Source organism: Nannospalax galili, unplaced genomic scaffold (genome assembly GCF_000622305.1).
Source record: "Nannospalax galili isolate Female #2095 unplaced genomic scaffold, S.galili_v1.0 scaffold312, whole genome shotgun sequence".
Lineage (NCBI taxonomy): Eukaryota > Metazoa > Chordata > Mammalia > Rodentia > Spalacidae > Nannospalax > Nannospalax galili.
In genome coordinates, this window is record NW_008335967.1 from 6,312,832 (window position 1) to 6,322,781 (window position 9,950).

General features: G+C 36.3%; 1 protein-coding gene across 3 annotated transcripts in view; it reads left to right on the top strand.

Annotated features, from left to right (window-relative positions):
- Reln (reelin) overlaps positions 1 to 9,102 on the top strand; it is a 492,143-nt gene extending 483,041 nt beyond the window's left edge. Inside the window, exons 65-66 of one of the 3 annotated variants that reach the window (XM_008830753.2) lie at positions 3,168 to 3,173; positions 7,984 to 9,102. In XM_008830753.2, the coding sequence (XP_008828975.1) occupies positions 3,168 to 3,173; positions 7,984 to 8,080 (103 nt within the window). In that variant the 3' untranslated portion in view covers positions 8,081 to 9,102. The remainder of the gene's footprint in view (positions 1 to 3,167; positions 3,174 to 7,983) is intronic. The other 2 variants (XM_008830755.3, XM_008830756.2) reach the window with 2 other exon arrangements.
- Positions 9,103 to 9,950: the final 848 nt, after the last annotated feature.

The window sequence follows — 9,950 nt, forward strand, 5'->3', positions numbered from 1 at the left end:
GAGGGCATAGAATGATGTCCCAGTAGAACAAAATTCTACCCTAGAGCCATCGTGCCCTGACTTCTCTCCTTAGAGCAGTGACTCCCCATCTTATTGATGATCTGAATCCCTTGGGAAGCTGGCCTTCCTATAGAGGATTTGATTAATGTAAACTAGAAACTGAGAATCAGTTTTTAAAAGCACCTCAGATGATTCTAATAAATTGATTGAAACTGAGATTCAGCAATCACATCTTCCCTTTCAAGTCTTTTGCCATGAAAACTTGCATTAATGGGGCTCCCTGTACTTGACAAAGCATTACCAACTCCCATGAAAACTTCAAAACTTGTCTGTCCTTAAAGGAAGGCAGAATGCTAATTCTGGGCTGGAGAGATGGCTTAGCTGTTAAAGGTACCCTTGATAGATGCAAGAATTCTCAGCATATCATACATTTGAATATTTTCCCCTCTCACCCAGATAAGCCACTGCAGTTATGAAGTAATCGCTTCACAACTTGGAAACAGAACTCAGTTCTCTGTTCCCTGTTTACCTGCTGCTTTAGAGGCTCTGAGATCTCTATCAGGAAACTTTACTACCTGTCCCCAAAAGAACCTTCTGGAATACCCAATTTTGGTATTAATTTTTGTAAGCAACTATCAGCATGACAATACTTTTACAAGACCGAAATTCAGATTATATTCTGGAACTATAATTTGTATTGGAGACTTCATTTTTATTCAGTCTCCAGAATTTTAATACTTTGAAGAATGTATCGCTTACCAGACACCTGTCTGCTCTAGATCCTGTGTTATAGTTTCAAACCTTCAGGGCACTAAGGACATTTCAAATGAGGAAAGTGATCAGCACACATATATGGTGTTGCAGTTTGTGTTTTACTCCAAGGTGCATCACTCAGAAATTATAACTTTACACGTAATACCATTTATTTTAAGTACATATAATTTTAGAAGCAAATACTACCTCTTTAATAACATTTCAAAATTTGTTACAATTATAGAAGTTACCTTATATACCTTACAGAGCTCAGTTCAATAACTGAAGTTTTTTAATATTAATCCTAAGGAATTCTGGTTTTAAAAATGTTTTTAATGTTTTTCTCTATTCTGAAGATTTAACATTTTTATGCCACTATAACATTTCAAGAACCACAAAAGAATTTAAAGCGTCCATTAATATATACTTGATAGCTTTACAGCATAATTTACTTATTTGAGAAGCATATAATACATAACTCTGGAAAATAAAATATAGTAATTCCATCATCTTTCAACTCTTATGAGACACACAGAATCTAGCTAAGGCTTATATTATGGTTCATAAATACTACAAATTGTATTTTTCTATGAAATATATATGTTAACATAGAGTAGACTATATCCATAAAGTCCTATTAATTGCAAATATTTTTTTACTTAGCTATATTTCTAGCAGAACTTTTATCTGTATGAGCTAATGTTGTTCATTCTTCCATCGTGGAGGGGGGGAGAGTAACCTGAGGCACACACATGGGATGATACAAACTCAGCCTAACCTAACAGCACTATTAATATGTTTTTGCAACTAATGGTCAGGGACGTACATTTCACTTAAACAATTTTTAGAATGTATTTTCTTTTCCAAGTGAATATTACTTTAATCTAACTTTAACATCATGGTTTCGCTTTTGTATATGCGCACCAAGGACACATGCTAAAAACCCCTAGAAAGAAAAGCTATAGTCATGCATGGTATCTTACATTGAGTAATGTCCATACTGCCCATATTAACCAAGAAGACTTATAACTTTGATGAGAACAAATTCAGCACCTTTGGAAAACACTTTGAGGTGTAGGAGCACTTCCTACAATGCATTTTTAATATACTAGTTTAATTTTAGAAGAATACCTATGGAAAGATTTGAGCTTCATACACATGAATATAGAGAATAACCAGCCCCATATCATAAAGACAGAGAAACCCCCTTTGAGCATTTACGAGCAAAGTCCTTGTGCTTGTTTGAGAGTGTAATCTTCCCACTCTTATGTTACCTGCACATGAAAAGCCTTCCTGACAGCCCCTGCTAAGCTGCTATATAACAGGTGAAGTAAATTGCCAGATGCTTTTTCCCAGCCTCACTAGTTTACAAAAAAGTCCTGACTCCTAAAGTCAAATGATACAGCTTAACATAATGATTGCCAATCAGGCAAAACCTAGTTGTTTTGAACTCGCTAGCATAGAACATTTATTTTTCAGTAAACGTTTATAAAGACATTTGGGCAGATCCCTCACAAGATCCATGCTGGTAGGGTGCTTCTTAGGGTAAAAGAGAATTTGCCATCTCAACCCTTTTGTCGGGCACTTACTTCTAGCCTAAGAATCTCCCTCACCCAACTACGCATTTCATTCACACATCACATTTCCTGTGTACGTGTCTCAGTCACAACCTGTCATGTATTAATGAAGTGGGCCGATTTTTGCATGTGTACCTTGAAAGCAAATCACTCAGTAAAAAGTTAACCTCTGTGAATTGATTCAATAAAAAGCAAATTATTGCCACATTTACTGAGACTTGAAAACCAATACATTGCTAACTTTGGCCTTGAACACATTTATCAGATCTTAATATGACTTCCATCATGACCATTCCTCATGCTATTCATCATCAAGATACTGTCACATTTTTGGCACAAATGATTTATGGAGATGAGCATATTACATTTGTTGCAAAGCATATTTATACTTTATTAAATTTGACTGTGTTATTTGACATAGAAGACTTCTCCATTTTTTAAAGCCCATTCTTTAATATCATCAGGAATGAGTAGTGCCTAAAATGTAAATAATTGAAAAAACAGATAAAATTTATAGTAGATAATAAACTATTAATATTTACACTGTATATGTAACATTTATGCCAAATGTAGTGTTATAGCTACATGTACCTTGACATTTGGTTATGAGCAAATACTGCATGTTGCATTACATTACAAACTAAGCATATGTGTATACTGGGTATAGAAGAATAAGAAATAACATGTTCAATTTTTATTTTCAAAAGAGATGAAAAATCCTATATTGCGCCTAAACCTGATCAGACTTTTATGACTAATCACAGTGCTGCATGCATTGAGAGGCATTTTTTAACTTGTATTATATTTCATTATTTGCTGTCATTGGTTTTCTACTAGAGTAAGGTAAGTCCTCCTTACTAAATCTGGGGAACTGTTTTATTAATTATGCCAGTTTTACCAAAGTTAACTGAGAAGTTTCGTACGACCTTCACAAGTGGAAATTTTCTAGGAAAATAATTACAAATTGAGATACGCTGACCAAACCATTTGACACCTTATATCCATGCAAATTCATCCAAATCAAGAGAAGTCTCTGATATAGACAATACTGAGCACAGCAGACCTGGGTGCTGCTCAGCCTTCCTCATTCCTTCATCGGGCAGATGTGACCAGTTTTCCTCTGTGCCTGGCTCTGTATAGGTGTTGTTGGAGTGCTCACAGTTAATGAACATGTTATGGGGACAGTGAAAATAGAAATTTAGGCCAAAGATCTATAGGCCTTGATTAAAGGCAGTATCTTTTGAAAGACCTGTTGGGCTGGGGAAGTACATGAGGGAGCATTGACTTACCACTTGCAAGTTAAATAATTGACAGAGAAGAGCAGATTTACTCATACCTGTGAGTTCTAGAGCCTGTCCTTTGATACGATGGGCCTCCTTTAGTATGTGCTCCTGTTTTTCCTCTAACTGACATACTTCAAGACTTAAGAGAGCAAAACAGGTATCAGTTACTAGCCATCTACATGTGGTGTTAGGGTTTTTCATTTACTCCTTACCACTTCCTGATGTGCACATAGTCAAATATTATCCTCATTTCCATTTAGCAGAGAGGAGAAATTTGAAACCTTCAGAGTGTGTGAGGCTTTTGCAATGCCATGTGTTGATGTGGAGGCTTTCTGAAAATGATGGCCTTGGAGATCAGGGGCACAACTTCCTCTGTGCTCTGGAGTCTCGAGGCATAATTTTAATGACAGGATCCGTCTTATAGTGATCCAAATTTCTCTGAAAGATGCATCTAATGGTCACTGGATTCTTATTTCTGCCTTCATATAAGTTGTCATTAGTTGTATTTTATGATATATTGAAAAATAATGAATTACTGATCAGTAAAAAGTGCCTAAATTTCTATGAGCTCAAGTTTCCCAGCTCTCATCTCTTCATATCTTATAGAATCCATTTTTAAATATCAGTTGAATTATTTTTCATAATAATAAATGAACTAAGATTGCAACTCCAGCAAAGAGTAATGATTCAGAAGAGCACAGAATCACAAATTCTTCAAAGATCTCACAGAACCCATATTTCCTATGCAGAAGTGGGATGCATTTTCTAATTCCATATGCCATCTACGTCTTTCAATTCCCTCAGCAACAGTGGAAATTTAAATCAGCATTTCTAAGAAGACACTGATGTTCACTCTCCCTTCTTTTCGTGACTTGAACATGAGGAAGGATTATTAAATGAACCTAGTTCTATCTACAGTCAAAACAGATTGGCACGTCCAGTGCTAAAATGTGCCTTGGACAAGTATCACCTACTTTTATTGAACTTACAATAAAAATTACTTTCCCCTGTAATTTCAATGAAGAAATAAATCTTTAAAATTCAGTTGCTCTTGTTAGTACATATACCATATTATCTATAGCATACATCTCCATGTATCAAAAACAAAATAACCTCACAAGTACACTCCCCCTCTAAAAATTAGTAAATATAAGATCTTTAAATATGTTTAAAACTCTTCTAATATACAATCTTGTAAGTTATAGATTTTAGAAGGCACAATAACTGTCAGTTTATTATATGGCCCTAGAGTCAGACCACATTTTCTTATAATTCTCCATGGTACTTGATCTGAAAGGGCTTATGAACTGTGAGATCCACCTCATTAGATTTCAACCTAAGTGACTCATAACCAAATTACCAGTTAGCTTCAAGGATGATCTGAAAGTTTTAATATGATTATATAAACACACAGCATTTAAAACAAACACATTCCCATGTGCATATCAAGATTCATATAATTCCAAAAGCATGTAACAGAAACTTATTCAAAATTAGTCAGTGAATTAGAATGTTCCCTAAATTATTGTAATATTAATTTTCTTACACATAAAGACAGAAATTTTAAAGCATTCCCATAATAAGCAAAAAACTTCTTGGAGAATTTGCTTTAATTAATACCTTTAAAGTTAAGGATGCTTTTGTTCTCATATATAAACTATAACTGTCACGTCAGTCTAGGTTACAATGAGATAACTAAATATTTTGCATGTTTGAGGATTTTTTCATGAAAATATTTAGCAATTTTAAATTTTCTTTGAATATTTGATGTTTTTAAACATGTCTTCAACATAATTTCATTGCTTTAACTTTGCAATTATTCCTTATAGTTAAAGAGTAATGGTTTACAGCAGGAATCCAATCAGTAAGTCAACAAAGGTTCAATAACATGCCTTGATCACCCATGGGTCAACCAGAAGGCTCAGTGCTGTGGTTGGGGGTGGGGAGAGCTGGGCAACAGCCTCCGCCCCCATCATCAGAGTTTGGCTATGGGGAACCAAGTTATGAACACAAACTCCACTCGGAGCAGGAAATGAATGCTGTGGGAGTTCAAGACAGAAAAAAAATTCACTTCCAGAGGAGGGTAGCAAACAATAAAACAGGTGTGATACTTGAACAAACAGAAATGAGAAAGTGATATTAGAGGATGACCAGTGAGACAGATAGAAAAGACAGAAGGTAGCTTTGAATAGAACAGTCTGTGTAGGGGTGAAGTGGAAGGAAGGATCTGGAAAACAATAGGATTGATCATGAAGATGTTGCTGCAAGATGAGAGAGTTATAAGTGGTTTTGAGCAAAGGGAATCCAGCATTTGAAGGAAAGTTTTCTGAATGTGGTGTGTAAATCTGTTGTGTGTGTGCACATAGGTTCTTCTGCACTTGCATATACACACATACATGCAATCTTACATTTACCTTAAGTGTAAATTGTACTTTTGTAGTATTTTGTGATTTTTTTTCCAGTGGAGAATTGGGATAAGGAGGTTGATGTAGGAGGCATGATTGGAAGTTGACCTAAGATCCTAGCAGGAAGGCAGCAAGGACCAGTCTCTCCAGATGTTGTGAATAAATGTAACAGTAGTAGTTTCCCTGACACCTGACTAGTTCAATGCACTGGTTCATTCTCCTCTTGCATAACTCGACCTTACATTGGCAGCAGTTAGTACGTATAGCAGCTAATAAATAACGGGCACATTTCTCCAATAAACATTGGGTACATTTCTCTCATCTTTCCGCTATGACATTGAAACTGATCAATTTAGTTAATGTGCATAATACTGTCACATGCAGGCGGAGGATGGATGATAAGGCTACCAGAACACAGAATCCAACTTTTTTGTCTTTCTTCCAAAATGTCTTTAGAGAATATTCTTTTTGGCTTTATAATTCTTACCATTTAGAGAATATAGAGATCCAAAATGGAAAACTATTAGCACTTTACTTTTATAAAATATGTATCAGTTTCATGTCTGCCTTTTCATTGGAGTTTCAAGGCAGATGTTACTGCTTTAGAACTGGTGAAATAAAATGTGTGTGTGTGTGTGTGTGTGTGTGTGTGTGTGTGTGTGTGTGTGTGTGTGTGTGTGTGTGTGTGTGTGTGTGTGTGTGTGTGTGTGTGCGTGCGTTTCGGACACCTTATTGTAAATCTACCTTTAATGATCAAATTCAACTATATTAAATTCTTTTATGTTTCCTACATTTATGCCCAATAATAATGCCTAGCATAATATATTGGATAAAACAAAGCATTTTATACCTTGCTAGTATATTGATTACTGATAAAATTATCCTTTCCCTGTTCTTTGCCCTAACTCAAGTTCATGTCCCTTTGACCTCGATGGTCAAATCAGTACCTGACATCATCTTGCTCTGCATATATCGTATGTTCTCATGGAAGGCTGAGACCACGTAGTCAAGAGACTTAGTACATACATTCGGTTCATTCTCATAAACCACATAATGTTCCCACATGTAAATATGGTGCTCCCCAGGCCAGTCTGTGAAAGTACAATTTTTATGTCAGGTCTGTTAGAGATCATACTTTTTTTTAAGTGAGTGTGATATGCTTCCCTGTAATCCCAGCACTCTGGAGGCTGAGGCAGGAAAGTCATAAGTTTGAAGCCAACCTTAAGCAGCTGTCCCTACAAGTATTATGTAATTTTCTAAGATTTATACTCTCCATTTTCAGTATTTTATCAGTTTAGCATGTGGTATCTGTGTAGGGATGTGAGTGTGTATTTGTGAGAATATGTCTGCACATATACGTGATTCTGTGTTCAGTTACACTACCTTAGCATTTTATGACCTCCTTTTCAGTGTAATGTCTCTTTCACAAAGCCATGATTGTAGACTACAACCCCAGCTGCTTGGTGAGAAAGACAATAGAATTGAACATTCTAAGAAAACGTGCTTCCTCATTTTGCACCCTAAGACTGAATAAACCAAGATCAAACTCATTCAGTTAACAATTTTCTGTCTTTATTTTAGCTTTATATCTTGAAATGAAAATGTCAAGTTTAGTAACCAAATTGTTTTCGCTACTTGCTAAAGAAGTATGTAGCTAAGACCCGGACACAGTGCATACTTCTCTGAAGTGGAGTTCATCCAAGGAACTGTTTTCAGGAAGAATTTTCTGGTTATGAAAAGAAAGGGGTTTCTTCAGGGCCAAAGGCAGTGACAACAGGTGTCCATCTTCAGTTACTCTGTCCCTGGGTGGTAAAGTCAGCATGGCCTCTGAACTCTGAAAATTTTCAAATGAGTAGTATCAGGATATCCTGGGAACTTAGAATAGTCTACATGTTCACTGATGGAATTTACATACTCTCTCTCCTTTCCCCTCCCCTGCCTGTATCCTTTTTTTTATTTTAACAGCACTCGCAAACAAAATTACATGATGAATTTTTCACGGCAACATGGGCTCAGGCACTTCTACAACAGAAGACGAAGGTCACTTAGGAGATACCCGTGAAGATCAAAGTTTAGTTTTCCTTCTGACATGTGATGCGTTGCTTTCCATTCTTTTAAAACCTCTCTCTGCATCTGATATCAGGAAATATATGTGAAGGACTTGGTGGTTAACAGAAAGCCCTTCTCAAGACCGAGTGTATACCACTTTCCCACACTGTGAACTAATGACAAGTGACTTATTTGCTCATAAGTAAATGTCTTCATGTTGATGCGTCTGTGGAAATTGTGATCTGTTGTAATATCAGTTACAGTGGCAGTATTAAGAATAAATAGTTTAACAGAAAAAAATTAAAGCACAAAAATTTAAGAGACTTTATGTTTAAAATGGCATTTTAGCACGGTATTTAACATTCTTGGTCACAAAGCTATTTAAGTGGACTGTATTTCAGCTTTGTATCATGTTTTATATGGTTAAATTATCATTGTTTGTCCTTTATGTATTCTCCTACAATATAACATATTGGAACTGTATTTACTTGTTATGTTGCAATATTTTGCTGCTGAATTTTTAGCTACTTATATTCTGCAGAAAGTTAATTCAAATACCTATTCAAGAAGATAGTTGTAAAAACATCTTATCTCCTCTAATATTCTCTTTAAAATGTATGTTGATTTAGCATTGTTTTGTGGATAAGAAAAATGCTTGACCTTCAAATATTTTCAACTTAAAAATTGTGGATGAACACCCTATCTCCCTCCTACAAAGAAGTTCCCATTACCTTGTCTAAAAGAATTTTTTTAAGTGTTCTGTGGCTTATTTACTAACAGTAACTGCCATTTTGTGTCTGTGGTAACAAAGTGATTTGTAAAATGGTGGATGTTTACTCACTGTGTTCTCTTCGTGGGCTGTTTTCCCTGCGGGTCATATCCAGACCTTCTGAAGAAGTTGAGCCAACACCAGCAAAGAGAATAATGGCCCTGTAGCCCCAGACTCTTTATTAGTGAAACTCAAGGTTGCTCTCTAGGGTGAACCAAGCTAAAAGCCCATGCTTAAATAAAAATTATGTCCAAAATCAATTTGAAGTTCATTTGTAGTCATTCAGTTCTTTAATGTGTGTGTACATAGTGTGTGTGTGTGTGTGTGTGTGTGTGTGTGTGTGTGTGTGTGGAGAGAGAGAGAGAGAGAGAGAGAGAGAGAGAGAGAGAGTGTGGAGGGTAAAGGACAACTTTAGGTGTCGCACTCAGCTTTCACCATGTTTGAGACCAGGTCTGTTTTCTAAAGAAACCACTACAAGCGCCAGGCTGGCTGGCCTGTGAGCTTCCAGGGATTCTTCTGTCCCCACCTCCCATTTTTCCATAAACATGCTGGGATTACGGATGCATGCTACCACATCTGCCTTTTATGTTGGTCCTCAGGCTTGCATGGCAAGCACTTTATCCACTGAACCAACTCCCCAGACTTTCATTCATTTTTAATTAGCTTTTATATAGAATTTGTAAGCCCAAAGCCCAGGTTTGGAAAAGATGTCAAACATTCATACTAGTTTTTTGTTTCATCACTGGTAATAGTACTATGAAGCACACTTTCAATTTAACCATTTTTCTTGTGTATGTGTGTGTGCACAGCTATGTGTATATACCTACATGTGTGCACGCTCATATATGCATGTTGATGGGAAAATCTTTTCCTCAATTGATCTCCACCTTATTTTTCACTCGCAGAACCCTGAGCTTGCCATTTTGGTTAGACCAACAAGCTTCATGGATCTGCCAATCTCTGTCCCCCCACCTCATCACTGAGGTTACAGACAGGCCACTGTGACTGTGCCTAGCTATAATGTAAGTGCTAGGGATCCAAATTATCCTCTGAGCCACCACCCTCGCCCTACCCATTTTTTTCTTTAGTCAGCATTGTTTTACTTGTCATTCTG